This window comes from Alligator mississippiensis, chromosome 1 (assembly GCF_030867095.1).
Source record: "Alligator mississippiensis isolate rAllMis1 chromosome 1, rAllMis1, whole genome shotgun sequence".
Lineage (NCBI taxonomy): Eukaryota > Metazoa > Chordata > Crocodylia > Alligatoridae > Alligator > Alligator mississippiensis.
In genome coordinates, this window is record NC_081824.1 from 480,899,866 (window position 1) to 480,915,914 (window position 16,049).

General features: G+C 58.3%; 1 protein-coding gene and 1 non-coding gene across 2 annotated transcripts; one reads left to right on the plus strand and one right to left on the minus strand.

Moving 5' to 3' along the window:
• Nucleotides 1–1,834: 1,834 nt before the first annotated feature.
• LOC132249554 (major histocompatibility complex class I-related gene protein-like) lies at nt 1,835–14,675 on the minus strand. Its single transcript, XM_059724915.1, has 4 exons — nt 14,660–14,675; nt 4,208–4,522; nt 3,943–4,012; nt 1,835–3,195 (listed from the first exon to the last, which is right to left on the minus strand). Exons 1-4 carry the CDS (start codon nt 14,673–14,675, stop codon nt 3,072–3,074), a joined length of 525 nt encoding a protein of 174 aa, XP_059580898.1. The 3' UTR covers nt 1,835–3,071.
• An 897-nt stretch (nt 14,676–15,572) lies between these two features.
• Nucleotides 15,573–15,643, plus strand: TRNAG-GCC (transfer RNA glycine (anticodon GCC)). The gene has a single exon. It is a non-coding gene; the product is annotated as a tRNA-Gly (tRNA).
• Nucleotides 15,644–16,049: the final 406 nt, after the last annotated feature.

A 16,049-nucleotide genomic window follows, 5' to 3' on the forward strand; every position in this document is an offset into this window, starting at 1 on the left:
TGTGCATGCATGCATGCCCAGCTCTCCCCAGCAGCCTGACCCCCCATCCCTATCCCCTCCCTTCCCCACTGGGCACCCACAATGGCTCTGCCCGTGCTACGCCACAGAGCAAGAGGTTCTAGCTCCACCCGGGAGGATCCCGACAGGCAGAGGGACGGGGGCAGAATGGACTCGTGTGTCCATGCCGCGCACCCCCCAGCCCTGACCTGTGCCTCGGGAGTCCCGCCAGGCCGGCAGGGCAGGGCAGAGCGCGGGACCTGGGGTGAGTGATTATCCTCGGCGGGGCCTCACAACGAGGTCTGGTGGGTGTTGTGCCACGTTGAGACCTCCGGGCAGGGCCCCCCCGCCACCATGTTGGGCCTGGGAGTCCCTTTCCTAAGCCTCAGGGTCCCTTCCTCTACACAGCCTGGCCCCGGCGGGGGTGTCTGGGGCACAGACCAATCTCCGGATCCCCAGACCCTGCTCCCCGTGACCAGGGTCGTGGCAATGCCAGGGGTGGAGTCGGGGTGACTGTCATGTTACTCAAAGCTAGGACACGGGCTGGTCCAGATGGGGCCAATGCCGACTCTGGCAGGGCTTGGACTGGACATGACCCCGCAGGTCCCTGCGAGCTCCACCGCTCGGGGGTTTCTGTGGGCCCTGAGAAGGGTGAGGACCACGGGAGCAGGCACTGTTGTCCCCAGATATCAGACCCAGGAGCACCCGCGGGGGTGGTGAGGTGACATGACCAAGGACATCAGTCATGCAACATGCTGGCAGCATGTGGGACGCATCCCTCGCCACCAGCCCATGCTGCCGCTATCCAGGACCCCACCGCCTGCTCTGCACGGGTGGCCATGAGGCCGTGCCCACCATGGAGACTGCACAGCTTTGGCATCGAGGAGGAGACGCAGCCGTGTGCAGCGGCCATGCCCACCCCAGCTGCCTCAAGGAGCATCAGGATGTGGGGGGGCCCTGCCTGCCCCTCCAGTGGGTGAGCTGCCCATGGCCCTGCTCCAGATGGACAGGATGGAGCAGGGGCTGCAGGCCAAGCTCATAGCTCAGGGCCCTACAACCCCTGGGCAGGGGCAGCGCGAGAGTGACCCCCACCCAGGGAAGGAGCCCTGTGCATCCCCGTGGGGCTGTAGCCTGGCAGGGAGCGGGCATCTGTCCTGGGGGAAGGTGTTGGGGGAGGAGGGAGCAGGGAGGATGTGGGGGGGGGGCTCTGCTCTGCCCCACTGCGGGAGCCTGCAGTTACCTGCATGTTGGGGGCTCCTGGGGCAGGGGTCTGGGAGCCGGGGCTGGGCTGTGCCAGGGGTTTTGTGCAATAAAGAGCTCACGCAGGCACGAGTTGTTCTTCTCTGGGCCTGGCCCTGTCTCTCCTGGCTTCCCAGTCCCAGTGTGGGGGCTACTTAGGGTGGGGGGATGGTGGGCAGTGACCCCACAGCAGCAGGAGGGTCCTGTCCTCACACAGACCCGCTGCCCATAGACAGGCACTGCCTGGCACCGCCTGCCCCGGGGGCAGTTCCCATACAGACACAGGACGCAGCTGGGCCACCCCCAGCAGCAGGCTCAGACCAGGCCTGGCCGGGGGGACGCGGTGGGACGGGGGTGCTGCTGGGGGACGGCAGAGAGCAGGGACCTCCAGCACCCCAACCCCACCCTGTGCGGGCCCTGCCCGGCCAGAGACCTTCGCACAGGGGCTGGGGGGAGACAAACCCAACAGCGCACACGTGTGTGAGCACAACCCTCGGTGCACATTTATTTTCTAACTACCTGAAGTGCCCGCTCTTCCCTGGGCCATTATTCCTGTAATTGCAGTGTGTGTTCATTTCAAAGAGCTTAGTACAACACATTAAGGTAAAAAATATTGTTTATTTTTAAAGAATCTAGTACAACATATTTAACATTTAATGTGGAGTGGAAAAAAATAGATCCATATAATAATGACAATATAATTGAAATAACTATCCAAAATGCAGTGGTACCAGGTTGCTGTCTGAGAAGTGAAGTAATCCCAGTCACTGGAAGCCCCAAAAAGGGTCAAGTAAAAATTAACCCACCTATCATTTTCTTTGGATGGTATTCAGTGACTTTGGAAGGTTTCCAGCAGACAGGATTAGCCATTGTCAATTTATAAGCGAACATACAGCCACACACACAGATGTACACTTCATTATGTACATACAGAAGAAGCTGTTACACTCTCCTCACCTGGCACCCCCAACCCCAAGGAAAAAAAGGGAAGAAAAGGGAAAAAGGATCGCATTGTCCAAAGCAATGTCCAGGGTCAAAGGTCAGAGCATTTGGCCTCCTCTGCCAGTGCCCTGACCTGGGACTGTCCAGGCACCTGGTGCCCGGCTAGACCACAAGCTGCTTTATATCAGGCTTTTGTGTGTCCTGTGCCCATGGCCATCCTGGGGTCATCCCAGGCTGAAGGGACCAGGTGCTGTGCACGGAGCAAGCTGGAGCAGCACAAAGCAACCCCACACGCTGAACCGCCCTGGAAAAATAGGCTGAGGCTGAACATGCCATCAACTCAGCACAGGGATACTCCAGGGCAGGGGGAGCACCTCTGCACCATGGGGACAGGGTGTCCAGCCTATGGCACTCCTCACAGCATGGATATTTGCAGCAGGGCAGGGGAGCAGCATTTGAACCCTGATGCAGAGGGCAGAATGGGTGCCTGGCCCCCCAGGACCCAACCCCAGCACGTGGGGGCAGACAGGGCTGGGGCCAGGTACCACAGCCCAGTACGGCTGCAGACAGCCCCAATTGCTCAGCTGGCCAAAAGGTTGAGCACCGCTGCCCTAGGGCCAGGCACTGCCCCGTGCAGTGTACGCCCTGCCCATCTGCCTGGGGAGAATCATCACCAAGGACATCTCACCTCTGCCTGTTCTTGTAATAAAAAGGAAACTCGGGTCCAAACCTGCAACAAGCAGCACCCAAATCCCACCCCATTGCCCTGGCCGGCTGCAGCCAAGCTGCTCTCATTTCATATGCCAGCTATTTGCAACCCCACAGCAAGGATCTCTGCTCTGGCAAGATAAGGCCTGGGCAAGGGTGAAATAAGTGCAGGTTTATGGGCTAAATCAAGGCTGAAATGAAGGTGTTTGAAAGGTGTGAATGGGCTGGCGCTCCATGTTTTTTGCTGTTCCCGCTCCTCCTCCCTGGGCCCCTCCGGAGGCAGCGCAGGCTCCACCTGGATCCGTTAAACTGGAAACGAGACACAGGAGACGTAGCAGCTGGAGGGACGGCAGCAGTGGGCAGACACTGACCTGGCACTCAGCTCCACCCGGGGTCACTCCCTGCACCGAGGGGAGGAGATGCCCCCCCCAACACACCGCCCACTGTGGGGTCCCCTGCGCTGCGCCAGCTCTGCTCCCAGCAGTGCCTGGGCTGCAGCCCCTTCCCAGGCTTCCTGGGATGTCATCAGACACCCCCGCTCTGCCCCTCTCCCCCAGGAGCACAAGGGCTGGTGCAGACCCATGGTCACACAGCTCTCCTGGCACTTGGCCCCCTCGGCACCCCAGGGCACAGGACAGCTAGGGAGACAGGAGCTGTTGGCAGTGAAGTCAGGAGCCCTTTGCACTGCCCCTGCCCTGCAGCCATGGGGACCAAGTGCCAGGTGCCAGGGGCTGGCCAGGGCTGACCCCCTGCTCCGCACCCCTGGGCTGACCCTGCTCCTGCCCCTCACCCAGAGCTCACGCCAAGGGGGTGGGATTTCCAGGAGCTCCGTGGCCCCACACCCAGCCGGAGCTGCTAGCTCTACGGAAGCGAGGGTGAGACCTGTCCCCAGCCCCAGTTGCTGCCACCCCTGGGACATGTGGGCCTGGGAGCCCAGAGCAGCTGGAGAATGCACTGTCCTCCCAGGTCCCAGGCACAGCAGTGATGAGCCCTTCCTGCTCCCCTGCACCAAGGCCTGGGCACGGCCTGGCTCCAAGGGCTTTTCCTAGCACTTACTGTGGCAGTAAACACCTGCAATGACCCACACAACACCAGTAATGATGCCCAGTCAGCATTGGGTTGGACTCTGGAAGAGGGAAGGGGTCTGTGAGTGAGGGGAACCCCCAGACCTGTTGCCAACGCTGCATGGGCCCAGTCCCCCCTCCCCATCAGTACCCCTGCATCCTCTGACCCCCCAATTCCTCCCTGCTCAGTGGGGTCAGTCAGCTCCTCCCTCCTGAGCACCACGTTTCTTCTCCCTCCCCGTGCGGGGGTCACTCACCCGTCCGGCCCTTGTCCCAGGCCACTCTCAGAGCTGCCCCCAGGCTCTCGTGCCCCACGCTGCAGGCGTAGTTGTGGTTGCTGCTCGGGTCAATCTCGATGGTGGCCCAGGTCTGGTAGGTCCCATCTCCGCTGGGAAGGACCCCTGCATGGCTCGTCTCCTGGGGCTGCACCTCCCCATTTTTCAGCCAGACGGCAGCCACGTCCTTGGGGCAGAAGCCATGGACCTGGCAGGCTAGGGCGGTGCGTCCGCCCCAGGATGATGGCTTGTCGCTCACCTGTGCCACGGGACGCTCTGGGAGGGAGGAGACCCCTGCTAGAGTGACTGCCCTGTTGGGCCCTCAGCACCCCTGCCAGGAGCCCGGGCTGGGCCTGCACCGGGCCACACAAACTGGCTCCAGCGCCCATTTGAGGCAGGAGCAGGCAGTGTTGGGGAAGGAGTGTGGGGGACGGTAGACACGGCTGCGCTGGGCTCAGGGCTGCAGGAACAGGGTTCGACACAGCTGATCTCTGGTTCTCAGACACACGGCCAGGGCAGGGACACCACGTGGGCTCTGCCCAGCTGGGAGGCCTGACCAGAGCAGGGACAGGGGCACCGTGTCCTACAGCTGTGCTGGGGTCTCGCCCAGCAGCAAGACCAAGAAGCAGTGGTCGCCATCCTGGACACAGGGGGATGGGGCAGGCATTCCCTGGGGTGAGGGGGCGCCCGGTCAGTGCTGTCCTGGGCGGTGACACCGGGACTCACTGCTCTGCAGCGCTGCCTTCCCGTGCTGCAGGTACTGCCGCAGCCACTTGCTGCAGGTCTCCTCCAGGCAGGCTCCTGCATGCTAAAGCATGGCCTTATCCTCATTCCACCTGCGCTGGGTGACCTGGGCCTGCGTTGTTCCTGCTACCCAGGTGTGTGTTCTCGGGTCATAGCTGATGAAATCTGCCCCATCTCAGCTGAACCGCATGTAGCCTCCAGTGCTGCCGTCTTTCTGCAGCTCCATGGACTGGAGAGTGCGAGACCCTGAAACGCACAGATCCAGGCCCTGGTAAGGGTCACAGCCCCAGGAAGCAGATGCCCCCCAGGGCTGCCAGGCTGGGCAGGGGCAGAGCTAAAACCATGGGGGGTGGGGGGGCAGCACTGGGACAGCTGGGGTCTCTATTCACAGAGGACAAGGCTGACGGGACACAACTACAGCATTGGGGAAGCCAAAGGTAGGGGGAGCAAGGGGCAGGTGAAACCATCCAGGATGAGTCTAGGCTGGAAAGCAGAGCGGTGCTTCTCTGTGCGGGTGCAGTGCGGCACCGGGAGCCTCCCCTCGGGGCAGTGAGGCCCGGGAGCAGAGCCCGAGCAGGGGATGCTGCAGCTGCCCAGAGCAGGGACCCCACTGCAGCCCCAGAGGTGCCACCAGCGTGTGCCCCAGCCAGCCCAAGCCCTGCCTGCACCAGGGGCGTGACGGGGCCTGGTCGCTGCACCCCACGGCTCTCCCCACATGGACATCTGAGTCCCCGCAGTCACTGCCCACCCAGCCCTCATGCCTGGGGGTCTAGTCCTCGCCCCCTGGGACTCTCAACTCCTGCTTTGCCAAAAGTTCACACACTTTAACACAAAACTTTACTTCTGTCCTGCTCAGGATCCAGCTCCACACCCAGCCCCCACCCTCTTGTGTTAATGGACCCTTCTGCTTTCACCCCCCAGCCCTGCTAGTGCTCTTCACTCCCGACCCCAGTGCCTCCCCCCAGAGCTCTGCCAGTGCCCCTCACTCCCAACTGCAGCCCCCTCCCCCCCAGCCCTGCTGATGCCCCTCACTCCTGACCCACAGCCCCTCCCCCTGCACCCTTGCTGGTGCTCCTCACTCCTGACCCACAGCCCCGTGATGGGAAGTACTCAATCACTGCACCCTGATTTATCCAGGTGTTTGGGGGGTTATACCCTCCCACCCCCCCCCCCAGTCCCTCTGGACCCAAAGGCCCCAGCCCTGGGCCTGCTGGCACTGTGGAGGGCCCCAGTGTGTGTGTGGGGGGGTCAGTTCCAGTTTGGGGAGTGGATTTGCCCCCCTTGGGCCACAGCCTTGAGTGGCTGATGGCTGGAGGCTCCTGGTTGCCTCCCAGATGCAGTTGGCTGGGGGTCCTGAGCTCATCCACAGCTCGGGGGCAGCAGTGGGAGGTTCACAGACAGGCATGAGACCCCCTCCACTTCCCTCAGGGAGTCACTAGCTGGAGCTGGGGGGCAGCAGGGGGGTCTCTGCTCCACTACCCCTCCCCTTGCACCCCTCCAGCCCAATGCACATGTCCTTTGACCCCTGCCCCCACCATCCTGTCCATGGATACCTGGTTCTGCATGCATGTGCTACCCTCTGCTCTGGGGAGAGCCATCTCTCCCCCATGCCCATGTCTGCTGCCTCCCATCACATGCACACTACCACGATGGGGAGAAAAGTGGGGCAGCTGGGTGCTGGGGGAGAAGGGGTGCAACTGGAAGCCTGGAGGTAGATGCAGGTGTGACCTGGTGCCCAGGGTGGGTGGAGACAACGGGCCCTGGCACAGACGCAGTGCAAGGCAGCATGGCTGGGCACTGGAGTGCAACTTAGGACTCAGTCCCTCTCTGACATCCTCCAGGGTGGGGGATTTGAGGGGAGAACAGGAAGAACCCAGGTGTCCAGGCTCCCAGTCCCCCATGCTCTCTCCTCCCCTTCCCAGAGAGCCCAGGCATCCAAGCCTCTCTCAGCCCGGGCCCCAACTGCATTAGGGGCCCTGCTGTACACAGCCCCTGGCGCCTACCCCAGAACCAGGTGCATCTCAGAGGTGTCTGTCTGTGCATGGGTGTCCGGGACACTTGGGTTGTATATGTGTGGCCTGCAGAGACTTGTGTTGAGCATGTGTGTGTGTTTCCCAAACCCTTGCAGAATGTGTGTGCCCCTGTGTGTCACAGACAGTGGGGTGGGGGGGTGGATGTGTGTGTGTGTGTACGTGTGTGGGCAGGTGGGCTGTGTGCTTGCTTTGGTAACGAAAACAGGAAGTAGAACTTGTGGTCAGAGTTGCATGGTGGGACTGGGGGGAGTCACAAAGGGGACGGGTACATCTCCTACAGACACACTGATTTGTTGCTTCCTGTGGCCAGGTGTGGCTTTTTGACAAATTTTACAGTGAACTGTGACTGAGTCTCAATAGCGAACAGAGGCTGGGGCTCAACCCTCGGTGAACGCCTGAGTAAGGTGGAGTCGTGCTGACAGTGGCAGCAGCATCACAAACCAGCTCACACTTCAACAGAAAATGTTTACATAGGTCCTCAGTGACACAGGATGGAGCTGCACATCCAGCCTACACCCACGTGTGCTACCACACTGCTCTGCGCCCTGACCCCCCAGCCCTGCCGGTGCCCCTTGTGACAGCTGAAATTATGTCTGTGTGATAAAGGTGCTTGCTGAAGGCTCTATGAAGATTAAACTAAGTGTTTTTCTGTATTTGTTTAGATATTAAGCTATATGTTGTTGCTAAAAACCTAATTAAAGATTAAGATGTAGTGAGGACTTGTATAAAGTAAGGCCTAGTAAATTTAGCAAAGCCTTGAAGTAGTAAGGCCATGTGGCATAGTTAAAATTACCTTACCAAAGGAATGCAAGGCTTGTACTGCTATTGGTCAGTCTAAGGACAGTTAAGTAAAAGGAATCTGAGTGGTTGTACGTGATCAGAACCATTCAGAAGCTTTAAATGAGCTGGAATATTTGGAAACCAGGCGGAAGGAAGATACAGCTCTGTAAAAGAATTAGTAGCTGTTGCCCGGATCAGTGGGCCCGTGGACCTCGAAGAGCCCAAGAACTGCATCCCAGGGTCCTTTCCGGTACCCCTTTGGACAGTGTCGTTCGGGGACGCCTGACTTCACTGATCTTTGAGGAAAAGAAGGTTGCTGTGTATCAGGCATCAGAGAGGACTGCCAATAAGTTGCCAATGTGAATTGCTTTTGTCTGTCGTTGTTTGTTTTGTTACTTCGCGTGGTTGTATTTTTGTTAAGTCAATAAATCTTTCTTACCTTTCTACCCCTGACCATGCTCTCAATCCCAATCCCTCTGCAGGTCGCTGGGACACCCCTCACTCCCGACCTGCAGCCCTGCCACCCCACCCCCTCACCAGCTCTGTGTCAGGAAGACAGCCCTACATGAATAAATGAGAGACCAAACAACACCTGCGCACCAGAACGAGCGCTCACCGACAATCTATCAAAGACAGGAATTCCCAATGAGCGGTGGGGCACACTTCTCACAAGAAAACCACTCTCTCTCCAGTCTCGCAGGTCTAATCCTCAAAGGGAACTTACACAACACTTCTCAGAGACGAGCCTACGAACTTCACTTCATCAACCTTCTGGATACAAAACATCATGGACTAAATATAGACATTGGATTTATGACACGTTACATCCTGCCTGACCTCTGACTCCCCAGGTACTGTCCCACTATTTAACTACTACATGCATCCCCCTTCTCCCCGCCACCCAGCCCGTCTCCCACCCACTGACTCAACTTACATCTTCACTGACGGCCTGTCTTCCATGCAGACCAGCCCAGCCTCTGGCTTCGTTGCTATTCCTGCCATCCAGGAAGAGCACACACCAACTGTAGAGGCTTCCTCAGCCTGATGACAGGTTTTTAAACCCAAAAGCTTGCTAAGTTTCTTTCCCCCAACTATTTAAGTTGGTCTAATAAAAGATATCAAATTCACCCAAAGAACCTTGCCTGCCTATGTCCTTAAACCAACATGGCTACAACCTACACCCCTGTAAATGAATAATTGGGATTTGGAGGCAAAATACTTCTCAGTCCACCCCAAATTTCCTGTTGATGCCACCAAGAGACTGTCCTGAAGACCCCCGAGTGCCATCCTGCCTGGCTCAAAGTGTGACACGGCCCTGCCCAGCTGCCAACTGACTGCCCCCCACCCCCACCCCCACCCCCATGCCACTGCACTAAGTACTTGGATTGTGGAATCGAATAAGGGGACACTGGAATAAATGATTCCATTTCCATATCATTCGAATTACTGAATGATAAATTTGACTGGAATTATTCCAATCGAATAAGGATTGTGCCAGAAAGTTTACTAAGAACTTTTTTCCAATGACTCAGTCTAATATAAAACATCCCATCTACTCAAAGAACCTGGCCTGAATAAGGAATGGGCTAATGGGCTGTCAGTTGGCCTGCTGGGACCAACCCTGGCACCATATTGGGGGCTACTGGGGGATACTGGGAAGCACTGTGGAAATGGGGGACCCTGGGAAGGTGCTGGGATCCACTGGGTAATACTGAGAGGCACTGGAGGTAATGGGGGATCCTGGGAGGGTAGTGGTATCTACTGGGGGTACTGGGAGGCACTCTGGGTAATACAAAATCCTATGAGGGTGCAGGGATGTACTGAAGGATAGTGAGAGGCACTGGGGGTAATGGGAGGTCCTGGGAGTGTACTGGGAGATTATTGGAAAATACTAGGAGGTACTGGGGCATGCTGGGGAGCATACTGGGGGTTATGGGAGCTCCTGGGAGGGTGCTGGGAGGCACTGGGGGATACCGGGAGGCACTGGGGTAATGGGGGATGCTGGGATGCACTGGAGGAAACCAGGAGACACTGAAGTAATGGGGGATGCTGGGAGGGTGCTAGTAGGTCTGGGGCTGGTGGGGAGGAGAAGGGGGTGCTAGGTGGTCTGGGCTCTCTGGACACTACGGGGTCCAGTGCGCAGCTCTTGTCCCCCCTTGTCCCCAGGACGCCGCTGTCCCGCCGGGCACTGCTGCCGTGGCGGTGACTGCCCCGGGGCCCGCGCACGGGCCGGGTGGGGCCGGCAGACCCCGCGGCGGTGGCGGTGGCGGAGGCGGAGCGGGGCCCGAGGCTGCTCCAGCGCTGGGAGCAGCCCCAGAGCAGCGCGCGCTGCCCCCAGCTGAGCGCCCGGCAGCCCGCGGCCCTCGGGCACGGCACGCCCCAGCGCTGCCCCGCGCCGGGCTGGGCCCTGCGGGACGTGCCGCACCGCACCGCACCGCGCCAGGGCCGGGCCGGGCCGGGCCGGCAGGGAGGAGGCAGCGCGGGGCGGGGCGGGGCGGGGCAGGGCACGGCCCGGGGCTGCGGCAGGCACGCGTGTGCCCGGCTGGATCGCGGCAGAGCCCGGCCCGGGGGAGCGGCGCCGCTAGTCCGGTGACACCTCAGTGACATCGAAAGCAAGAAAAAGAAGCCCCGCCCCTGTACAAGCCTCAGCCAATGGGGGCACAGCGCAGAGAGTGGGACCGAGCACGCGGCTCCTGCAGCCCCGCCCCCCCGGGGTCCTCCGCAAAGCGCCGCCAGCCCGGGGGTGCTCCTCTCCTCTCCTCTCCTCTCCTCTCCCCGCCCCGCGCGCACCGGTCGTGCCCCGACCACCGGCTGCAGTTGTGTTAGCAGAACAGCTAGCTGCAGCCACCCCAAATTCCCCGTAGTGCTCCCCGCCCGGCTGCCCCGGGGCAGGCGGGAGATCCTCCAGACAGCCAGGCCGGATCCACTCTGAGGATCCCCATCGGACACTACTGCGAGGGGACTGGGACTCGGATTCATTGCACTTTCCTGCGTGTTGTGCAGACACGGGCTTTCCCTGCACCCATGGGGCATGCTGCTCACTCCGAGCAAGCAGCCGCCCGCGAGCCTGCCCTGCCGCTGCCTGCATCCCAGGGACCTGGGTAAGCTCAGCTGCAGAGAACCTGGCCCCGCTCTCCCCGGCACTGGCCGGGTCGCAGAGGACCCGGGGGCTCTTTCCTGGATCCTCTGGTCTAAAAAGCTTCTGCCTGGTCAGCCCCTAGAGGCAGCCAAGGCAGCGCTTCCAGAGGCAGGGAGCTCTGGCTCCACCAACTCTGACCAGACCTTCCAGTGCTGGCACTCCTGGCTACTTGCACGAGGAAGCCAGCTCCTGCTTTCCCCAGAGTCCCTCCTCTCCTGCTGAGTGTGAATGTGCCTCTGCTGCCAGTGAAGCTTCCCCTTGTAGCTCTTCAGGTCTCTCAGATCGCCCAGCTCTTCCCTGCAGGTCTGGACTCTCCCCAGCTGCCCTCCCACGCCCATCTGCACCTGGTGCCCTGCTCCCCCCATGCTCTCCTGCTTCGGAGACCTGCTCTGCACCTTCTGCACTTGGCCCAGGTGGCAGGGACCCCTCTCCCCCAGTCTCCCTGGGGAGGTGCTCTGCAGCTCCAGGTTCACAGGCCTTTCCTCGGGAGGCTGCAGCTCAGCCTTGCTCAGGGCCCCTGCACCTGCTGCCTGGGGTAGAGGAGCCACAGCTGGACCCGGTGCTGCTGGCACAGGAAACCCCTGCTCTTCTGCCAGACTCCTATCTGCTTGGGGCAGCCACAGGCCTCAGAGAGGACGGAGAAGGAAGAGGCAAAGTCTCTCACCACTTCCTACTAGACCTCCCTGGCCATGAAGGTGGAGATGTGCCCCAGTGACTCCTCTCTGCTCCGAGGGCTGAGCACTGAACCACGCACCACGGAGCAAGTGCAGAGTAGCTCCTTGGGGGACGCGCACAGGACTCCAGAGTCAGCACCCACAGTTTAAAGGGGAGGGAAACAAAAGAAGGGTCTCCAGGGTGATGTGGGGAGAAGAGGAAGAGTGGATGTGCTGCAGCACTGATTCCTGCATCACTGCTCTGGCAAAAGAGAGTTTCCCACTGATGAACAGGCCAGAACCGCAGTGCGAGGCAGACAAGGGAGGCTGGTGCTGTGCCAGAAGCTGTGATTTAAGGCAGGGTGTGGGAAATACGGGGCCAGTCTGCTTCCAGGCGTGTGAGTGGCTTCCAGCGGGATGCCGGGACAAGAGGAGAAGCTGCTCTGTTGGGGCACTGGTCCCACCAAAACACTCTGGCCCAAGAAAGTCTTCCACTGCCGCACAGGGCCTCGTGCTGCTGGAAGGGCAGACCCACCGCCACGCTCCTGCTCCTGGACAAGGGCCTTGTCTGGCGCACAAGCCCAAGGAGTTATCATGGGAGCTGACCCAGGTCTCTGTGTCAAGGGAAGCATCAGCAGGGCAGAGGCCTGGAGTTCACTGCGTGAGAGCAGCTAAAAACACCCCCGGGGAAGCCCATTTCCCCAGCACCTGTACTGGTGCGATCCTGAGCAGAGAGGGCCATGAGCACATGAGAGAGGAGTGGCTGGAACAGGATCACTGACTGTTACCTGTCAGCATGACAAGGCCCAGCCGAGACAGGATCTTTGTGCCGGGTGCTGCACATGTGCAACGAGAAGCATGCAGGGCTCTCCCCTGACTGCTGCCAGCGCAGAGCCCTCTCCCACCCCATCCCTGCAGCTCCACAGACTTGGTTCCTCCCATGCTGGAGATGGGAAGGGACAGAGATTTAAGCCTCTTACCACAAACGCAGGACCGCCGCTCAGGCACCCAGACCCAGGCCCTCCCCTGCATGTGCACATTACCTGACTCCTGCTGTAGCAGGGCTCCTTTTGGGCACAGGCGATGACGCGTCCTGAAGGTCTGGGGTTTCACCCTGCCCTGCCTCCTCCAGGGACACAGCTATAGGATGGGGCTGTGGCTGCTCCAGCCAGGAGTCAAGAGGTTCCCAAAACCCCAGCAGTTGCCAGCTTCTCCAGGGCCACCTCCTCAAGCTTCACATGCACGGTGCCCTGGGGCAAGATAAGCATGTTACAGGGAGCTGGGACCTGGGGGGGGCACATCCCCCAGACTCATGGAGATGAGGCCAGCAGCACTGATGATGGATCAGGTTAATCACTTTCCCCTGGAGCTTCTCTCCTCTGCCCGCCACAGCTGAGACCCCTCGACCAGGGCCTCGGCCTCCGGCTGCAGTGTAGGGGAGGGTCGGAGATGCAGATAGCGCCCCCTGCATCGGGGCAAGAAGGGGCAGTCTCCTGCCTGATTAGCATGTTAATTAAGAACAAGACATGGCAGGGCAGTCAGGTAGGTGGCGTGCCCAAAGGCAAGTAGGGCAGCTAGCACTGTGGCTAGTAGGGGAGGCCCACTTTGCCCCAGGGACCCTAGGGACAACCAGAGAGAGCCCCCCAGCCCACCTGGCCTGACCTTAAATCATTTTTCTGACCTCATCACAAGGCCCCAGTCAAGACGCAGCCTCACTGAAGGCTGCTAATGCAGACCCATCCATTCCCAGGGGGTCCAGGATGTGGGGAGAGTCCGTAAACTGGTGTGACAGGTTGTGTGGAGGAATCTGGGGGCAATGGTCGGAGGGGGATGGGAGGTGGCCCGCTCCAGTCCTGTAGGAGTCGTGATATACAACAATCACACAGAAAACATGATCATGCTTTACAACCAAGCGAGATGCTCTGTAACATGAAACACACTTTATTGCACCAAATGACTTGTGAGTTTTGGGGTGCTACACATGGCTGGCTGGAGGACCTCTTTCCGAAGCCTTGCCCAGTTGGAGAAGTGGATTTGAGTCAGGCTGCCCCACCAGCTTGAGGAGCTCTTCCCCACAGACACTCAGGATCCTGGGGACAGGCTGCCCTGGGCGGGTGGCCTCTGGCTGCCAAGCCTTTTCCACGCAGGCCTGGGGGAGCCCCCTCTGCAGTAATGGCCAACCCTCTGAGCTCTGAATCCAGTGATCTGAGTTCAGATCTCAGCACAGCCTCCAGCTTGTGCTTCTTGCACCTCCAATGCTTCTGCCAGTCCGGAGGTGTTTGGCTTGGCTCTCTCCTTGAACTTCCCTCTCCTTTGCCTTCCCCCATGTTGCATGGGTGGGGAAAATACAGCCTATGGCCTGGATCTGGTCCACAGGTGTTGTACATGTATATTTGTGACATTGATATGCCATGTGTGCATGAGCATGTAGCACTGATCGTGTGACAAGTGTGTTCTAAAAAATGCAGAACAAAGCCCTGGGCCCGTGGAGCTGGGGACTCATGCTCTCCTCTTCCTGACTGAGGGGAGATGCCGAGAGGAGGCAAACTCCCCATGAAAGCTGTTCTGCTCTGGGCTCTCTCTCCTTTTAACTCCACGATCATCAGATGAAGTGCAAACACATTTCTGAGTGAGCTCCAGTCCCACTACCAGAAATCAGCAGGAGAGGACAGAGAAGAGACTGTCAACTCCACCTGGAAGAGAGATGCTTGGCACAGGCTGCTCCAGAGCCCAACGGGAGGGGAACTGGACAGTGAGAATAAAGAGGACAGTGACATAAGCGGACCCGATGACAGCGAGGAGGTCGGCGACAGGATCAGCAGCAGTGGGAGTGACAGCAACATCGACAGCAAAAAGGACAGGGAATCAACTGAGATTTTAAACCCTAAAGGGTTTCTTTGGACCAAAGGACTATGGCAGCGGGTGGGTGTGTGGAGCCCCGGGGGAATGGGTGTGTTTTTTGTAACACGTGCGCAGTTCTTCTTGTGTGATGAAAGGTTTATGATGGAGGATGAAAGGTTTGTGATGGAGGATGAATATATTTAACTTTATATATTAAATCAGATCAAGTGTAGTCATTGCTTACCTGGCGGGGGAAACATCGTGACCACCGAGGCAGTTTTCCTAGTCGCACCGGGGGACAACCGCTTTCCTTGCAGGGGTGTAGTACCCACAAAGGTAGTGCCTAATTCATCTCCAATTTAGCTGCTGGAGTGGGGAGATCTTGGCTTTATGTCACTTTATGGACATGGGAGACTCCTCCCAAGCTTGCTCTTGTATTCATATGGCTGAGGGCAAGCAAAACTCGGGGGCATCCAAACCCCAGCATGTAGGATGCCCCTCAAAGGAGTTGGGGACATCTGAAGTCCCAGATGGGGCTGGAGGATGTTTGCCGGTAGTCAGGTCACTTATGGTTCTGCAAAGACTCACAGATTTGGAGTTGATTTGGCTGGTTTGGTTTGGAACATGGGGATTTTTTTTTTTTTTAATCTCCCCCCTCTTGCCCTGGGGCCAGTGAAGGATGACTGCAAAAATCAATCCAGAAAAAGGGAAAGAAACAGCCAAATGCCCAGTCTGTAGCACAGACACCACACATGCGGGCATCTGCTATGTCCATCCAGCCCCTCTTGGGTGCCCACATTCTCGGATGATTTTAATCACTGCAGGTCAGGATCCCCCAGCACCCAGCCCAGCAAAGGAGGGAGTTGCGTGGAAAGCAGGAGCTCAAAAAGGGATTTGGGGTCCTTGTGCAAGCAAGACAAAGAAACAAACACACCAAAGGTGGCTCAATCACTTCCCCAGGGTGACATTTCCCCTCTTTTCCAATGCAGGCTGTTTCTTTCAGTTGTGGCCAGGGCTTATTGATCAGCTTTGGGCCATGGCATTGAAGAGCTCCCAAAACCTTTGGCTTGTTTCTCCTTGGAGTGAACTGGAGTGGAGGGAAGAGTCACCATCACCTTTTCTTTCCTGGGGCCTCACCATGCATTTTGCTACCTTAAGCATTGGTGGTTCAATGGTAGAATTCCTACTTGCCATGTAGGAGACCTGGGTTCAATTCCCAGCCAATACAGGTGAATACAATGTGCATGTTAGTGAACTGAGCTAATTCTTGGCAAGTATGCTCATTTGTTGCAACTTTCTATTATTCTTCGAATTAAAAAAGTAAAAAAAACCCCAACAGATTTTTCAAAGCAAACATGGCAGAGTAAAGCCGCAATTTATTTACGTTATTGATTCCTTTCTGAAACTTCTGCATTTTCTTCATGATTCATATGCAGATCTAGACACAACTAGCAGCACTAATTTTGTGTGGCACCATTAAAAAAAATCTGATGGCACCCCAGAGTGCCCAGTCACCCTGGCTGAGATTAACTCCTCTAGGTTATTTCAACAGCACGGAGAGCATGCTACAAATGAAAAACAGCAGAACAAAAGTGCACCCTTCATCCCATGCCTTGTCCAGCAGGGAAAATGAA

Coding starts and splice junctions, on each gene's coding strand:
- LOC132249554 (XM_059724915.1), bottom strand. Junction 4,013..4,207: donor CTGGGACAAGGGCCGGACGG/GTGAGTGACCCC, acceptor TCCCTCTTCCAG/AGTCCAACCCAATGCTGACT. Junction 3,196..3,942: donor TGCAGGTGTTTACTGCCACA/GTAAGTGCTAGG, acceptor TCTCGTTTCCAG/TTTAACGGATCCAGGTGGAG.